Source organism: Apostichopus japonicus, chromosome 23, assembly GCF_037975245.1.
Source record: "Apostichopus japonicus isolate 1M-3 chromosome 23, ASM3797524v1, whole genome shotgun sequence".
Classification (NCBI taxonomy): domain Eukaryota; kingdom Metazoa; phylum Echinodermata; class Holothuroidea; order Aspidochirotida; family Stichopodidae; genus Apostichopus; species Apostichopus japonicus.
Genome location: NC_092583.1, coordinates 18002253 through 18022179, shown reverse-complemented (window position 1 = coordinate 18022179; position 19927 = coordinate 18002253). Strand labels below are relative to the sequence as shown.

General features: G+C 36.5%; 1 protein-coding gene across 5 annotated transcripts in view; it reads right to left on the bottom strand.

The window, feature by feature from the left end:
• Positions 1-19927, bottom strand: part of LOC139964576 (epidermal growth factor receptor-like) — a 168327-nt gene that overhangs the window by 50765 nt on the left and 97635 nt on the right. For 3 of the 5 annotated variants that reach the window (XM_071966281.1, XM_071966278.1, XM_071966280.1), the window contains exons 2-10: positions 18333-18683; positions 16078-16215; positions 13559-13627; positions 12931-13049; positions 10666-10807; positions 9988-10095; positions 8282-8399; positions 6625-6789; positions 2835-3040 (exon numbers count right to left, since the gene is read on the bottom strand). In XM_071966281.1, coding sequence (XP_071822382.1) covers positions 2835-3040; positions 6625-6789; positions 8282-8399; positions 9988-10095; positions 10666-10807; positions 12931-13049; positions 13559-13627; positions 16078-16215; positions 18333-18683 — 1416 coding nt within the window. Of the gene's footprint in view, positions 1-1955; positions 2153-2834; positions 3041-6624; positions 6790-8281; positions 8400-9987; positions 10096-10665; positions 10808-12930; positions 13050-13558; positions 13628-16077; positions 16216-18075; positions 18131-18332; positions 18684-19927 lie in introns of those variants that run through there. The other 2 variants (XM_071966279.1, XM_071966282.1) reach the window with 2 other exon arrangements.

Genomic DNA, 19927 nt, shown 5'->3' with positions numbered 1-19927 from the left:
ACTTAATTTAAGCTATTTTATGCAAATATATCCCAACAAATGCTTAAAGGATTCTACAACCATACAAACAACATTTTCAAGGGGAATTCGTTCAATGGGCTATTGCACTGTTAGGCTTGAAAGGTTGTTGAGTTGTACACTTGCTAGTTCCAAAACTTTTACATCAATCACTATAAAACATTATTGGGGGGAAACATCACTTGTGTTGATTTTAAAATTTAATTTTTGGAAATCAGTTGTAATACATATAAGCAGCCTTGCCATATAAATCAGTTCACAGGTTGTTTACAGTGTTTCCATGTAAGTGACTAAAGGCCTGCATAGCCTATACACGTAGTAGCATTAGGCTCATGTACCAGTATGACCCAATAGCAAAGGCCGAGTTGGATTTTAGGCTTAAAGGTAATGCACAGGCAACCGGGGGACTGACCGAACCTGAGACGAGTACCCAGTTCCAAGTTTTGGGACTGTTCCCATCACTAGAAAATACTCAACAATTAACAAAATAATAAATTCAGAAATGGGACAGTGTGACTAATCTTGATATCACACTCCTAGTTCTTAACCAATGTTAAAGTTGTTTACAACATTAGAACTTTCTATTGTACCTAATACTAGCATGTTATCAACGTTACAAATATTTACAACGAGATTTCTACTTATTGTTCAGTAGTGCAATGCATAACAGTGTCAAACTTGAGGTGCTGCTTGTATTAATTTGGAAGGCTGGAGGACAGCTAAAAATAACCTTATTTTAACTTTGGCAGGAAAACTTCAAACCAAAAGTATGATTTGGAAGATCTATACAAACACTCCAATACACATCAACTTTATCTTTGTATTGGTTTCTCCACATACAGACAAATGACAGAAACACTTTAATCACATAATTTATAAGTGTTACTTTCAGTCTTCAATGTTCAAGCCTCATTTATTGCTAAATGTTGGAAAAACCCTCCAGGCTTCCATAATAATAACAATAATGTAAAATGTGATTGAAAAAAAGCAGGGTGTCAAATTAACAAGAACTGAACATGCAACTGCAGACATGCAAGTGAAGGCATGCTGATGCACTGTGCAAGTAAGTATGCATTGAATCATACAATTAGCAGATAAGGTGCAACATGCATTGCCACTATCTTAGAAAGACATGCTAAGTCAAGGTGCAATATTCAGAGTGCCACAAATGTGCAACCATTGACACAGCAGGGTGCTGTCTAATAACCTCAAATAAGTGGAAAAATAGAACACCAAAAATAGAAAAACAACAACAGAAGATGGGTAAAGTCATCTGAAATGTGGTTAACATTTAACTTGTCAAACATTTAATTGGCCAATGGTAGGCAAGCTGGAGTAAGAGAGGGGGCAAGGGATACCAATGTGAAAGTACCATTGTCTTTTGAATGTTGACCAAGAAAAAAACTGTGTCCAAAAATGATACCCACAGGCTGCTGATGACAGTCAAATTATGAACCTAACATTAAAATTGTTTTGCCCTCAAAATACAAAAAGGAAACTGCACTCAACTCTGAAATAGACTAACTACACCTTTGTGTTTCTTTCTACAGAATCATCATTTTAAGATTTCACACACATTATCAAGCTGATCAATCAAAACATTATTGAAATTATAAATAACTTTGCTAATAAAGCAGGTTTCAATATTGAAATGTCAAAGTGGTCAATCGAGCGACATGGAGGGGGAGAGGGGTGCGGGGGGGGGGGGGGGAGGAGGGCAGTATGAGAGTTATTGTTAACCTCATTTCAGATCAGATGAAAATATAGAATTGTAAAACTAAATTAAGAAAAAAGGAACAAAGAAGGAAAGCCAACCAATGGTAAAACAGAGAAGGCCCAACCCAGATCAGAAGAAAACAGAATGTGCAAATATGTGCAAGTAAGAAGTTGGTCAAAGAGAAGTGACCATGCTGGGGGGTTGGAGTGGGACTACTTACCGCAGCTCTCTTGGTCTTTGTTAGCTTGAAATACAATTGTACTAGTTGACGGCAGAATGTTTCGAAACAGTTGCTCATTAACATAGCACAGCATACCGTTGTCTTTGATAAAAACGTCTCCTGCTCCGATTTCTTTAAGCTTTAGCAGATTTATAAACTCTAAATCTGTAGGCCCTATACTGAGACTAGCACGAGAACTGTAAAGCGACAAAAGGTGACAAATCACATTTATTTCTTAATGAACAACAACATTAACAAGAACAAGATTCCCTTCCATATTATCTGACTGGATTCGAAGTAATGAGAAGGGCAAAGTAGATGAATGCATTGCAGGAGCCTGTAGGAGTAAAATGATGTTAATGAGATGAATGAGTCAATGGACAGATGTCACCATTAAGCAACAGATGAGTGATGGTCAGATATAGGAGGAGTAGGAGGAGGTTGACATTCAACTGCAGACAGGAAGCAAGCAATCCAACCAGGATCCTCCCACACATCTCTTGGCTGCAAGAATCGGAAAGCTTCAACAAATTCTGCTGGGATAGATTTGTGTGTTATTAGCTTTGAACATGTAAGTCTGAAAACTGATAAACCACAGTCACTGCTGACAACACATCAACTCTTTTCACAATTTGTGAGTTTTGGTTTCATTAAAGTCCATTTGCATTCTCTAATATTCTGAGTTTGGTCCATTTAATCTCATTCTGTTTTCATCCCTCTAAATAGCCTCTACAAAGAAGCAAAGAAATATATCCCAACAAATATAAAGAAAAAAGTTGACATGTTGATAGCCAATGACTGAGTTTATCTGGCATTGTCTTGTACTTTGTAAGTTAAGCAGCTAGTGGATACTCTTCATCATGGGAGAACACCACTTACCACATTTATCGTTGTTGATCTCCACATGAGCTATTTGTCCATTGCCAGTGAAGATATTTTCAAAATTGACATTGGACACGAAACAAAGATTGTCATTGTTGGCGATGTAAACGTCGCCTGCTGCAATTTCTTGAAGCTTGGTGAATGGCAATACTTCAGGAAGAGCATGAGTAATATGCAAGGAACACCTTGCAAAACCTTCATAACTAGGTGTGAGTAAGCAGCGGGAAGCAGCGTAAAGAGAGGTAGAGAGATGAAAAGAGAATGAAAGATAAAGCCACCAATACCAGCAGCAAAAATAAAGGTAAACCAAACTATAGTAAAACAGATTATATGAAAGATAAAGCCACCATACCAGCAGCAAAAATAAAGGTAGACCCATTCTACTGTCATAACTACAAAATACACAGCATTCTTGTGTATCTTACTGTAAGTCCTGCGTCAAGAGTTCATCATACTTCATACATTATTTCTCTATTAACTCTCCCCCCCCCCCACCCCCTCTCACCTCCTTGCAAAAATTAATGTAAATAGCAATGCCATATTTAGTTGTTTCCTTGGATAAGCAAGTACCACACTCTCGAAGGAAGGGGAACAGTGCGAAGAGAAGGGGTGGCATGAGGCTAAAAGGTTCCAAAAGTTTTCAAAACTTTGCAAATTTCTTGAAATATAAACATCAGAAAATCCAATTTATTAATATAGCTTCTAAATAATGCAGGAAGCATCAGTGATAACGATTAATGGGGATAAAAGTTCCAACAAAGTTGTGATCAATTTGGAAGTTTTCGTTCTGTTCTAAATAAATCCTATATCATCACTATTGAGTGTTAGTTAGGAGGTGTGAACATGATGTGATGAGCTAATGGAGGTTAACAGTTCATCAGGTTTAATAGAACCATCCTTGATCCAGTGACAGAGGAGTACAAGATTTCAACTTAGAATTGTAGGCCTTAGCAACCTCAACAACAACAAGAAGTGTAATATTTCCTATGGGAAGGGGACAAATATCACTAGGGAAGGGGGGCAAAATCACTAGCGAAGGGGGAAAATATCAATATCCATCTACATAATTTGTATTTCCTCTTTTAAACACCTTGTACGGATCTCTTTGCATTTCAAATATATTTTTAATTTATAAGACATTCTTTTTCTTTCTTTGTCTGTATATTTTCTTATTTAAATTAAAACTGAATGAAAGAAAATTATTTAAATTTAAAGCTAATTGCATCATGAACAACTTTGACAACTCTTAAGGGCATTTACAAGCATGTTTAGTAGACCTCTGAAGACTCTTTGATTGGTAGCAAGTATACCATAAATAGTAGCAAGGACAAGAGGTGAGTACAAATGAACCATTCATGTATTATGTTTGCAACCCACCAAACCCTTTCCTTATTGCTAAACCATAAATCTCAAAGGCTTTGTGATTCCTTGCCATGTTATTTGCTCAACTAACTTAACTATTTAACTGATGATGTAGAGCAAGTCAGTTACATTTGTCCAAGAATTAAGTGAGAACCAGAGATTTCCAGCCCTTATTTACAGAACTCACTTATGGGCATTTATTATTTTTCTTAATTACTTCACTGGTAAGGATTCTACAATACACAAATTTTATGCCAAAATGTTTCAATATCCAGAAAGAACAGTCTTCCTATGTGAAATATAGATGTTCTACGTATGAGCAAATGGACATTTCGTTTACTTACTTTGAGCTAGCAAATTAGCTCTGCCACCGACCACCCCATTTCAATGTTTATTCACTGTGCAATATTGTCACAACTTACCAACAAAGGCTTCTAGTATTACAGAGAATCAGGCCAATTTGAGACTATCTGAGTTAAACTGTTGACCGCTTATGCTAGGGTTGTGAAATCTGACAAACACATCTGAAGCAGATTTCATTTCCTGACTGACTGACTTATTGTATGTTGAGCCCCTTTACTTATTGTATGTTGAGCCCCTTTACTTATTGTATGTTGAGCCCCTTTACTTATTGCATGTTGAGTCTTAACTGAAGTTGCAGAAACTATGTTCACCAAAGGAAAATTATAGCAGCTGAGAACTCACAGTGGGGTACCGTTATACCAATATGAAGTTCATCCCTGCTTAGTTTTTGGAGTTATCACATCTACAAACATTTCAGACTTTGACATCTGTTGAACTCAGGTGATCGTCAACCTCTGCACAGAACACTAAGTTCCTGCCACTTAAGCAGGTGTATATACATACTGTATATACATACCACAGATTTACTTTTGGAGTTACAAAAATTGTAGACATTTACATATATTGACCCCATATGACCTTTGACCAGATGAGATTCATCAAAAGCTAAAATTCTTAAATTACCTTCCTTACATGGTTTCCAGATTTTGCCACTTGTTGAACTCAAATGACCTTTGACCTCACCCTATAACCAAAGCAGCCAAGAACTTACTAAGGGGAATTTACATACTAAACTGAGTTTCATGCAATCTATGTTAAGTGATTTATCACGTTGACAAGTCACATACACACATTAGGAATACTAAAAGGGACAGTATTGTTTTTCTCTCAAAACTGTTAGCTGTAATAGAGTTTAATTTGCATGATACCAACAGTACTAATCAGCAATTCTTGAACTTGTAGGTGGCGCATTAGGAATGACAATGTGGCTTGTGACAGCTGAATGATTTATATGATAAAAGAGTACACAGGTTTATGATATTGTGTAAACTCTGCGGTTATTCAAGCTAGCTGCATCCAAATACTGCCTTTGATTTTACCATATGAACAAGATTTGAATGGTATGTGTTTATATTTGATCATTTGCTTGATTATATTATATTTTATTTTGTCTTTATTTTATTGGTGATATGATTGGAGGAGAGGTATGGCAGAAGCTATAGCAGTACGTCCGGCCACCAGACAAAAGATGAAGCAGTAGAAGGGTAAGTGATCATAGGCCACCAGACAAAAGTCAAAGCAGTAGAAGGGTAAGTGATCATAGGCCACCAGACAAAAGTCAAAGCAGTAGAAGGGTAAGTGAACATAATAAATACAAATATAAAGCAGTAAGATCCAAAGAAATAAGCAAAATACATGTCAGAAAAAAACAAATAATGAATAACAAAAAAATAAATAAACAAAAGCAAAGTAAAACAATAACTCTTCATGGCTACAACTTTAATTTCACATAATGATAATGAAAGCTGGAGCAGTCTAAACTCTCCAAATAAATTTATCAGTCCTGAATTGCTCATAATTAGCCAATGGATGGGGAAACTGTCTGCAATTGGTCATGTGTAATTTTGGGTATTAAATCACTATCCACAATTTCATTATTTGCATTTCTGTGGATTGGGTTAAATTCAGGTAAAAACAAATGGCCGGCTGGCAATGTCCAGGAAACTAGAACAAAATGGTTATAACTGAAATGTGAATATGCAAGTACTTGATTATCCACTGTGCCAAGGTCTCCTGTTTGCAGATTGACCTTCAGAAATCACCCTCTTTATATATGAATGACTAAACCTTACAGAACCCTAAACCAAACATTTGGCATGATTAGAATATCAACAGGTAAGAATCTTGGAATTTACCAATGTACTGAATAACTCATGCAATAGAATTTAGAGATGCAGATCAGATTCAACTTTCATCATAATCCAAATGTAATGATCCCCGACTTAGACTTGGGAGCAGAAAGATGAAGGGACAGATGAATTCCCTGGCAAAAATAACAATATTATAAAATCATCAAATTGTGTTGCTGCAGAAATCAACAGCAATAGAAAATGAAACTTACTTGTAAAGATTTCTACCACTAATTTTTTCCAGATTACGGAAAAACGAAATATTTTCAAGATCCTGGTCAGTGGCTTGGATGGAGAGGTAACCAGTGATTTCACGAACAGTAGAAAATTCCCGTAAGTTCTCTATAGTAATTCCAATTTCACCATTAAACAGATCTCTGTATGATCAAAATAAAATGGTATTAATAGAAATTTAGTCCAATGTTTACTAAAATTCTCTTTGGGAAGCCTCACATTAGCGCACCTCGTTCATTGCTGTGAGATTGTTGCTACACTGTGTAATGAGTATAGCTACAGCTTGATAATGAGTCACACTTTAGCACACACACTACCAGGTCTTCCCAAATCTCTACACAGTAACATGAATATATGTGTTAGGGTTAGTACTCAACACTGATCTGAATAAACCACAGCAGATAACTTGCACATTCCTATTGTTCGTTGCACTATTGTGCAACCATGAAGTGTATCTAGATAAAGGAAGGAGGACTTTTGGGGTAGTGTAAGGATTTCCAAAAATACTTTGCAAATGTGATCTTTCAATCTGTCAAATGTCCAAATTTGCTCTATTTAAGTTGACCAAGATAGGCTCCCCATACCAGTTCCACCAATCCTTATCTGTATCATAAATATAACTACTATCAACTTCCCCTTCCAAGTCTTTTCAGGTTACAAGCTATCAATACCTTGTGGTCATCATATCATGCTTAAAATGTCCCCAAACAGTTGGTCTTGTTTCTTTACATATATACATTTAAATCTTTGTCTTTTGTTACTTGGCCAAAATATGTCCATAAAGTATTGCAGATCAAACAATGTACTGTGCCCTGTCATATTTTCTGATCTCAGTTTCCCACCAAATATCCGTTTTCAACCGCTACCATTGATTCTCTGAGACAAATTACACTCAGGACACCTACCCATTATGAAGTTGTCCATAATCACTCTGAACAACCAGGTACAATTCTTCACAATACTTTTCAATCTACATGTCAATATAAAGCAGTCTATGTCATAATGACCATATGACTTCTCAGAATGCGCATGCTTCAAACGATACCATTTAATCCTGAAATGCCACAAGTTAATGTAATCAACAACGATAGTTTCCTATATTTTATGCCGCCACCACTAACACTATGACTACCATCACCATCACCACTACCATTGCCATCATCACCATCATCACCACCACTACCAACACCACCACCATCATCCCCACCACCACTACCACCATCACAATCACCACTACCATCATCACCATCATCACCACCATACCACCATCATCACCACCACCATCATCATCACCAACATCCACTACCATTATCACCACCATCACTACCATCATCACCATCACCATAATCACCACCACCATCACCACCATCTTAACCACCACCATCACCATCACCTCATCACCACCCCCCTCATCACCACCACCATTACCACCACAATCACTATCACTACCACCACCACCATCATCATCATCACCATCTCCACCACCTCCACCACCACCATCACCACCTTCATCATCACCACCACCACATTATCACCACCACCATCATCATGATCACCATCATCACCCCCACCGCATCATCTCCACCACCAACATCATCATCACCACCACCATCACCACCATCATTTTGTACTTACCCATCAAAAGATATTGTACCAATGATAATGCTTCCAGCAATCTTGGTGCAGTTAGAGAGGCTATTGTTCAAGAATGCTCCCTCAAAGAGCAGTTCTTTACCCTCTGGAATTGTACAAACTGAAAGAGAGAAGTTATTCTATCAATTATGAAAGTATCATAGCAAGCCTGAATAGAAACTCAAAGTGATATGAACCTCTCTAATGAGCACTGCAACCAGTCAATCATCCTATTACTTTGATACTCTCATCTGAATAATACTCTTCAGGTTTGGTCAATTGCAGGAAATTATCAACTAAACACAGTAGTTATTTGAAGAGAAAACAACATTCTAACTAGCATAATAATACCAAAGCCACCAGGACAAAGCTTTCACCTAGTTTGCAGCTAATTCATCAAAAGATCCCACAAGTCATCTGATATATATTCCATATTGAACAAAAAGTAGGAATATGTTTCACAACACTGGTATAAATAACAAATCCCCTACAGCCTAGTCGTCCCTAGAATGTTCAACATACTTTCAGTGAAGAATTGGCTTAATTATCTCTGTTGGTATCAATTCCGTGGAATTAATAGATGGTGTGTGGAGTATTAGCTACTTACACAAAGTGCTTTACCCTAGCTTATGGTCACTAAGCAACCAACAGACAGAAATATAAATGCCAATCCAATGATCAAAAGACTTGATGTCATTTGGTAACTTTTCTTCAATCTTTCAGTGGCATTAGGTTACAAACTGCTACAATGTATTACAAATTTCTAATTCCATAGATTGATGATTCCTAAAGATTATCACACTCTATTCAAACCAAGCCTCCTTTTGAGTACCTGTGAATACACAATTCAAACAGTAGTTGTAAAGGAGTGGCGGATTGGTGAAAACATACATTTCAAGCAAACACATGAAGCAAACGATACACAACATGCAATTGTTCAGAGACCTTAGTTTGTTATTGTGCTTGTTCTGAGCTACATGCAATTGTTCATTGGAGACCTTAGTTTGTTATTGTGCTTGTTCTGAGGTACATGCAGTTGTTTGTGGGAGACCTCAGTTTGTTGGTGAGTTTGTTATTGTGCTTGTTCTGAGCTACATGCAGTTGTTCATTGGATACCTTAGTTTGTTATTGTGCTTGTTTTGAGCTACATGCAGTTGTTTGTCGCAGATATCAGTTTGTTATTGTGCTTGTTCTGAGCTATGTACAGTTGTTCTTCGGGCACCTCAGTTTGTAATTGTGCTTGTTCTGAGCTACATACAGTTGTTCATTGGATACCTTAGTTTGTTATTGTGCTTGTTTTGAGCTACATGCAGTTGTTTGTCGCAGATATCAGTTTGTTATTGTGCTTGTTCTGAGCTATGTACAGTTGTTCTTCGGAGACCTCAGTTTGTAATTGTGCTTGTTCTGAGCTACATACAGTTGTTCATTGGATACCTTAGTTTGTTATTGTGCTTGTTTTGAGCTACATGCAGTTGTTTGTCGCAGATATCAGTTTGTTATTGTGCTTGTTCTGAGCTACATACAGTTGTTCGTCAGAGACCTTAGTTTGTTATTGAGTTTGTTCTGAGCTACATGCAGTTGTTCGTTGGACACCTCAGTTTGTTATTGAGTTTGCTATTGCTTGTTCTGAGCTACACGTTGGTGTTCGTTGGAAACCTTAGTTTGTTATTGTGCTTGTTCTGAATAAAGAAGCTGTCTTTTAGCAATACCTTTCTCAGCAATGCAAGGACCGTTGCATTCTTCGCATTTCTTGTTGAGCTCTGTTTTACCCGCTGGACAGTGCTTGACACAATTGTCACCATTTTCAATGACATTAGCTGTAAACAGAATGAAACATGACAAATAAATTACTATTAACCTTGCAACCAACTAAAGTATGAACCAATTTGCATCTCTCTACTTTACCACACTGTGAGATGAGGCCTATAGCCTAATGATTCCACACAAATTCATAAAAACATTCAGGGATAATACCCACAATTGTTGTAATAGTTATCGGTCTTAAAGCTGTATTTTGAGTTGAAAGAGAGGAAAATAAAAAAGATATTTTCTTTAAGTAATTCAGGTGCCAAGATAATGAATGGAATAATGTTCGAACATAAAACCTCTCTGCCATGTTAATGAATCATTCTATTCATAATATAATATACAATTTGTGTTCCAGTCTCCTAGCAACAAAGCAATTAAGTTATGAGGTCAAATGTAGAATAAACTTTTGCTATTAACACACATAAAAATGCCCTTGGCAATTATGTTATTACTTATATTATACATTGTTACAAAGAATTTTTTGAGGAAAAGGATGGAATCATGAATGATATCATTTATGAATATTCATTCAATGAAATCCTGTTAGTTTTGTATTCTTAACCTTTTACTAAGGTTACCTGGACACTGATCCACACAGCGGAAACCATACGAAAACTTGAAGTTTTCATTCTTCTCCTCCTGAAAAGTGGTTGGGTTGTAAATGTAACGAGGGGGGCACTGAGACACACATTCCTCATCATTGGTGAAATCCCGACAGGCCTGTAGGGTAGAATAGTTCAAATGTACCAACAAGCAGCAACAACCTATCAGTGTATCCATCTAGTAGGTATGAATTATTATATGTTGATAAAAGAGCTCACAGCTGAATGGGACACTGATAATAAGATCTGAGTACCACACCCAGGGACGTCGCTAGAGGGGGTGTGGGGGTGTCTTATGCCCCCCCCAATCTTGGTAAAACTGACCATAGTTGGACAATTTGAGTCGAAATTTCCGAGTGTCACACTCTAATTTACCTAGGCCGTTTAATATATTCTTGTGATTGTGAATGACCTAAAATTTCGGTTAAAATTGACCTTTAATCAGTCATATTCACCACATTTCCTTGACACTTTGAGAAATTGTATCTTGTGATACTTATACCCCACGCTACAAAACTTCGGTTTATTTATGTACTAATTTTGCTATTGGGTGGGTTGATCCTGTTCGCTAGCTTCAAGTAAGTTCAGGATATATATTGTCTCTATGGAATATAATAAAACACTCAATGCTAATCTACGGAAGCCCAAAAGTGCCATCAACATAAGAAAAATATGCCCCATAAGTTGCCAAATTTTTCAGTTAATTGGTTAGATCAAAAATCAGAAAAATGTTGGATAGCTCAGTTGCTTTAACTGAGCAATTGAACAATTTTCTGCAAAATGTTTAATTGACAACTTATCGTATCTCGTCAACTCAACATTTTTCTGCAAAATGTGTTAATTGTGTTGTAGTATCTGAGTAAGACACCATCTTTCCTATATGACTAGGACACTGAACACGTAGCAACTATAGTATCTGAAATAGGGCACTAACCATGGTATCTGAACATAACACCAACTATAGTATCTGAATAGGGCACTAACCATGATATCTGAACACAACACCAATTATAGTATCTGAGTAAGACACCATCTTTAATTTTCATATCATTCACAAGATGGGTATTTCACAATATGCCTACCTTCAATCACATCACAGCAAATGACGAATGAATAACAATCAGTCCTACATCTGTAACACTTATGAGGAGATATAAAGAGGTTTGACAGAAGGTTCTTGCCCCTATCCCCCCACCTCACTCCCCCCCCCCCACCTTCTGACAGTTTATCCCACTCCAAGTAGTTTTCTGGTACAGAATTAATGTAATTCCTTGGAAGCAGAATTGAGGTTCCTCACCATGCTCCTTACTCATCAGAGATGCATCCTTCTAATAACAAATCCTTTGGTGGTGCCCCTCATAAATATCACATTTGAATTACATCTTGTCAACTTGGCAATACATCAAAACTACCTAGGCGGTCACTTGATCATGAAATTTAATCTCAATGTATGTGTGTAGGTATCTATGTATTTCTGTATATAAGGTATGTCATAAGTTAGGAATAATCCTGAGCAAAAGAAGAAAAGAAGGCCCTAAAATTATCAAGCCATACTTTCTTGTTACCTGATATCAGTGCCTTCTGTCTATAAAGTCTATGTGGTCGCAACCTATACTCTTACTTAACAAGAAATTCAAATCCAATAAAGAAACATAGTAATCAACAAAACTGAATGTGATAACATTTGTCAGTTGCAAAGCCATAAGTTTGTGACCTATTTTCATCATTCCTATTCTAGTGGACATAGCAGATTAAATTTCAGGTGATCAACATTCCTTTAACTTTCAAGAATTAGTACCAATAGATTAAGACGATTCAATTTCAAAATTTTCCCATTTACAAAATCCATTTTTGCCTCATCTCTAATCACACAGATCAAAACTGTGACATTTGATGAGATTGTGGTTGAGTGTTGGTTAGTTTGGTTTAGTGCTGCTAGAATGTCAACTATTTGTATTACTATTGTACTGTTGGTCAGGGTTAGGGTTACTTTTGTACTAATGTTACTGTGACTCCCTTATTTCATGAATACAGCTTGCAGAAAATATCAACAAGGAAAACTTCCTTGCATTGCTTAGGTAATGCACTTAAATGAAATTCATACAATTTGTATATACATATTATGAGTGCAATTTACAACAGTCATGTGCAAATATTTCAAGAAAGCAGACTAGAAAACGATTTTCAAGATATCACTGTTTTCAGGGTCAGTGTCATCCCTCTTCATTTCATTGTACGTACAAAGCAACCTCTTTGTGTTGAGTCCCTGCAACCAGCAGCACAGCTCCGATGGCAGCAGTCAGCTGGGGAGGTCCCACGACAACGATAGTCACATGTCTTGCTGCAGTTCTTCAATGTTACTATACAACAAACAAAAACAACAACAAAAGAGTCAGTGATAATATATGATGACATAATCTGGGAATAAACACATTTTGCACCATGGAAAACAGGTGACCAGAGTTGAAAAACCCTGTACTATTGGCAAATGTCTCACCACAAGTTGTACCCATGGAAATAACTTGGTAGTAAATTAATTTCCAAACCAGTAGGTCACAATGAAGACGGTTTTGTTCAAGCAAGTCATATCAAATGAACAAAAATGCACTTATTACTAGAAGGTTGTTTTTTATTGTTAAAACATGTGTTTACCTAGAGTTAGTTTTGTTTTCCTGGAGTATGAGAAGGGGATGGGGTGAGGACATTCTTGCAAATACAAGTAATGCTAGCACATGTTAACTGGGCTTGACTATGCCTAAATTAGGGCTGTATATAGGAACAACACTGAGAGGGAGGTACCAAGACTAATCGTTTTAAACAACTAAATTTTCTTCTTTGCAGTTTCTTGGTGAAATGGTAATTCACTTACAAGTCTGACACATATCAGGCCCTGCTCCCCAGCAACTTCCACTGGTACAGCTATTGTCACACCGGTATGCTGAAGAAAGAAATGAATATAATGAGGTGAGGTGATTGTGATCATTCAGTTTAATTAATGACCCAGGCTCCTTTTGGTAAAGCTAGACCTGCTGAGTCTAATGCATGACTGAGAGAAGTGACTTAGGCAAACAAACACTAGTCTTCTATGAAAAACCATACCATCAGCCAGCTTGCAATACAAAGTATTTTAAGCTGTTACTAAATGTATCTGCTGCATAGTGCTAAGTCTAGGAACACTTGACCAGAAATTATCAATTTGTTAATGACTTGCTCAATGCAAACACATTCTTGGTACACAATGGCTGATAAACATGTAGGCAAAAAAGTGTCAAAGAGCCTTTAATAGGCAGCTGTTGACACCCTCTAGTTACAAGCTGTTAGTTTTTATATTACCCCCTCATAACATGATTAACTTGTATTTTTTGTTTGTTTTATCACAAAAAATTACAATGTGAAAGGAAGTCTTCTATAAAGCCTGCATTGGCTTAACAGAGTAGAAGACTCCCTGGTAAAGAAGAAAAATATAATACAAGTTGAATGAGCAGAATGATACAGATACTTTAAGGAGTAATAACTAGACAGGATAACATTGTCCTAGTTCATAAAGAATTTAGCTACACATGTAATTACTTAATGCATATATATATATATATATATATATATATATATATATATATATATAAGACCGTATTAGTATGTTGTGATGATGTCTTTCCTTAAATACTTCTTAAATCAACTCAACAACTTTTTGGTCTTTATATTATCTGAAAGGGAATTCCATGTTTAATTATACAGTTACGAAAGCTATAGGTTCCCATAGTGGTACAGTAAAACTTACGATGTGCATTATAAGTATGTCTTGTTTGATAGTGATGAAACGTTTTGTTACTATTAATAAAACCGGAAATTTTCCTGCAGTAACCCATTCCATGATTTGTAAGCAAAAGCCGCAAGCTTCATTTTGAAGATATCATCGAGTTTAGTTTAGTTTGTTGAATAGCGGACTAGTGTGTTCCCGTGGTGTAGAAACATAATGTGACGAATAACTCCTTTTTGGAGTTTGCTAAGGTGATCAAGATTCAATTGTGTGTCCCAGACCAATTAATTGTACATTATGTTAAGTGTGGTAAGATCAGAATTTGATAAAGCATTCTGAGTATGTTATGTGGGAAGAAATGCTTCAATGTAGAGAGTATTCCAATATGTTTTGTGACTTTTTACAGATCGATGATACGTGGTTGCACCATGATAAATTACAGTCAATATCAACACCTAAAAACTTAGTAGTAGTTACATGATAATTGATTTTACCATCAATTATTATCCCAATGAAATTTTTCCATCAGTGTTGAAAGCAATATAATTAGTTTTCTCAATGCTAATAGATAGTGTTTTAGCAGTGAACCAATCATATAATTGACTTAATTCATGAGAAACAGTACTTTTTAGTGTGTCTAGATTATCAGAATGGAAGAAAATATTAGTATCGTCAGCAAATAATGTAATGTTAGCAATTTTAGAGACTTGGCGAATGTCATTGACATATATATAATGAATAATATATATATATATATATATATATATATATATATATATATAAATAGATCCTTGTGGTACCCAACAAGTGATTTTAGCAAGTTCAGATTTTGAGTTCTTATATGAGGTATATTGATATCTATTAGAAAGATAGCTGTATAGCCAGTTAAGCGTGGTTCCTCTGATACAATGGATGGATAATTTGTCAAATAAAATGTTGTGGTAGATAGTGTCAAAAGCTTTGAAAGATCAAGGAAGATGCCAATACATGTTTTATTATGGTCAATTTCAGTATACAATTTGTCAATAGCATCTGCCAAAGCAAGTTCAGTCGAATGGTCAGGGCAAAAACCATACTGTTCTTTACACAAATTATTGTATCTGCTAAGCAAGCTATAAATATAATTAAACATAAGGTGTTCAATAATTTTAGAAAAAAATGATAAGCAAAGTTATAGGGCGGTAATCCTCATAGTCACTAGTGTCTCCCTTCTTAAATATTGGTATAACTTGGGCAATCTTGATTTTTTCTGGAAATATGCCAGTATTGAATGAAATATTACAGATGTGCTTCAAAGGTTCAACAATAAAAGGTATAACTTGTGTTTATATTGTGTGGGTAAGAACTGATGGGGGGGGGGCAGAGGGAGGGGGCTACTTTGAAACAACAGCCCATCAGTTCAACTTTGATTATTTACAGAGCTTCATAAGCAGCCCTCACATGTGATATCACACTACCTTCAATTTAGGTGGTACATACTAAGTTTATGATACTTACCTCACTCCATTTTGAGCAAAGGCATTTTCTGCTTTTCACAATTTCCTATGAATTGTTCAATTAGCATCCACTCCCACACCAGCTTCAAAGATTAATTGAGTCTTTAAGTTTTAGAAACTTGGTAGCATACTCACTTCTATTTTTGCAGTCTGCATGGTTTTCAGTAGTTAATATAACAGGTTCCAAATCCTGCTGAAGGTCATCCCACTGAATAGTGTGAACATAGCAAAGTCTGTCATTGTTTTTGAAATAAACACCTCCATTAATGATCTCTGAAAACATAAACAGAAAACAGGACACATAAATAACATACACATGCCTTCATATGGAATGGAATTCCCTTAGTTTATGCAGATCCATTCACTCTGCCACAAGATGCCATTGCAATTGGTGCAATGGAATCCTCAAATATAGGTTACATTACTGCTATATCTATTATATAGCCTATGACCATATCTGAAAACAACTCTCTCAGGGGCTCATATTGGTTAGTTACCAGTGGAAATGCCACTTCAATGTCATCAACAATGGTACAAATTTATAGCAGGAAGCAGAGTTTTCTTCAACTTCAAGAATCACTCTCAAAAGCATTCACAAATATATGGCTATTCCTGCTCTTCTTACAGCAGGAATCGGGGTTTGTCTCAGCTTCAAGAATCAGTCTGAGAAGCATACACAACTATGAGTCGCCTGCTCTAATTAAAGCAGGAATCAGGGTTTTGCCTTTGCTTTGGAGAATCACTATTAGAAACATACCCAACTTTGGCAGTCACCTTCTATAATCAATGCAGGAATCAGGGTTTACCTCAGCTTCAAGAATCAGTCTGAGAAGCATACACAACTATGAGTTGCCTGCTCTAATTAAAGCAGGAATCAGGGTTTTGCCTTTGCTTCGGTGAATCACTATAAGAAACATACCCAACTTTGGCAGTCACCTTCTCTAATCAATGCAGGAATCAGAGTGCTGCTACACTAGGTGCCCTAACTACATGATACACAGTACACACCTGAAGTCAATGTTCTGTAGGTTAAGCTCTTTAGTCTTGCAACTTACGCACAGCAATGCCATGTAACAGTGATACAACAGCTGAACCATCGACCAAAACAGTGTTTCTTGTGTGATGAGATTCTCAAAATAAAGAATGTTTAGATGCAACTGACAAGGTCTTGGAAGTGCCATTTCCATCAATCTGGGAGCTGTTTTTGGCAAAAGTTTTGGGGGTACGCTTCGTGCCAACTAATACGCACATTTCATACTTACTGTTATATGGTCTCTTTTGGGAAAATCCCCCCTTTCCCCTCTTCCACAAAAAATTTCTTTAAAAAGTCCAGACCTTAACTGCCCCAGTAGGGATTCTACCCGGATTAAGGCCCTGCATACAAAGCATACACAAATATGGCAGTATATACTATAGGTAAAACAGGAATCAGAATTTTGAAGCTGAACTTCAAGAATCTCTCTAAGAAGCATGTACACACAACTATGGCAGTTTTAACCACATGCATATTCTGTACTCCTCTAGCGACAAAAATGTATTAGCAGTGAAGAAAAGAAAGAATATTATTGGGAGACAATATCATGTATATTTTTCATATATGTTAGGCCATCATACTCAAAAAAGTCTACTTCTTATATATTTTCTCAACCAACAATAAACTGAGACATAAATATTGTTTGTTTGATTGGGTCTAATGGTTAGAAGAATAAAAGTCTTGATTCCTTTAGCAAGTGTTCTACAAGATCATAAATATTCTAAAACCAACCACAGGATGAATTTCCTGGCACATTTGTAAAACATTGCAAACATGTACAGTAAATGTCTGTTCTATAAAATATCAAAAATAATATTCTGCTGCCAGCCATTTTTAAGTTTTGCAATATATTGGCGTAGGATATGTGAGAACCAAACAACAAATAAGACAGTTTGCAAAATGGGACAATAATCTTTTGCTCTACTATGAAGCAGACAAAGCAGTCTCTACCCATGATATCTGTAACTTGTAAGATCAAGGAACATCATGTACAGTACACGAATACAGGACATTCCATTGAGTTTAGGTGTTTGCAGTTAGCATTAGGGATAATACATCCCTTACCCTACCAGAACATTACACATGAACACTGGATTTACCATTGAGTTTAGGCTCTTGCAAATTAGCAGTAGGGATCATATTACCCTCACCCTACCAGAACATCATGAACACTGGACTTACCATTGAGTTAGGGCTCTCGCACTTAGCATTAGGGATCATGTAGTTACATTAACACCCACCATCCACCATCCAACATGAATACTAAACGTATCCATGCACTTTGGCAGTTGAAGTTCTGGTTAGATATAACCGTAACCCTACCAGAACATCACACATGAAGACTGTACATACTTACCATTGAGTTTAGGCATTTGAAGTTCTACCAACCCCCAGTCATCTAAGACTTTATGATAGTTCAGAGCAACATAGAGGGCATTTCCTTGGTACAGGCTCTTCCCCCTAATCACTCGTAAGTTAGTCAAAGGCACGACATCTGCGTACACAAACATGACAAAGATGTATCCAGTCACCTCAGTAATATTGCTAAGAAATGAAAAATCGAAATTCTTGTCTTTCAGCCATGTTATCTCTAAATTTCCCTCTACGTAAGTGCAGTTACTATATCTCTCTTTCAGGCTGTTATAATGCTTATCTGTGTTCTCCTCCTTCTCTGGACGAGAATTCCCCCATTCCGTTCCCGTGCACACTGAAATTGAAAGAAATAAAGAAACTGATGTTAGCTACAGTACAAGAAAACACTTTACATGTTTTGTTGAGAACAAAAACCAATAATGCCATCTCAGATTGCCACCCCTCTGAAGTTGTAAGAGAAATGTAGACGGTACTCATCAAAATGAGTAACAGGCTATGAGTTGTAAGGTGATGCATGCTAAAAGCATCTTACTCCATCTAAGAACTAATGAATTCTCATCACCGTATAACAAAATTCTATCATGAGAAACCACAAGTGATGGAGAGGATATGACGATCGCACCTGTTTTATCTATTAGTGCTTCATATGCAATTTGGAGAATAGTAGAATGATAAACTGAGTTAACTGTGAATTTATATAACCTTATCATAAACAGTAGTACCAAGAACCTATCAGAAATGGATTCACTACATACATTGCACTATTTTGAGTATTAAGTGAGAATATGGATGAAAATGTCACAGATATGCAACACATCGTAACTTAATTGACAATTATGTCAAGACATTTCTCATTAACAGACACCAAAGGGTGAGTACACTCACATGTTCTGCTAAACATCAGCACTAACATGTACGGCATATTTTTAAATGCTATTTGTTTTTGTTCATTACTTCTGCCATTTTGAACTCAAAAGCCACCCGTTTATGCAGCACTAACATCTAATCTGCCAGAACAATGCTTTACTAATAGGGTCACAACTCACATTTTATCAAGAACATATTTTGATGAACCCAAATGGTTATTAGATGGAAGGAACATGTAAAGGCTATTAAATGTTTGGATGACAGGCAACTTCTCTTCTACATCATCATTCCTTCCCCCTCCCCTCCCCCAATGATTTTATAAGATACCAATAAACCTCAAATTAAAGATACATCAAGTTTATGAATTCATCATTACATGCCTTATTTAGCATCCAAAATACAGGACTCCTTTGGTACTATTACTGGTTAAAGATGTCAGTTTGCCATCAAATGCTGCTTGCTTTGCTTACTCAATTGCACAAATCATCCAAGTTATGTTCTACATGTCCTCCTGAATCTATACCATATTCCCTTCTATTTTGGCTAACCGCCAAAAGGATTGATGTTGTTGGATAATATTTTAAAAGCTGTACAGTAATATTAAACACTAAAACCAATAACATGTGAGAACAATAAATAGTGTTAATCAACTATCACTCATCGCTAAGAGGTCAACCAGGGATGTTACATTGCAGCAAGCTATTGGACGGG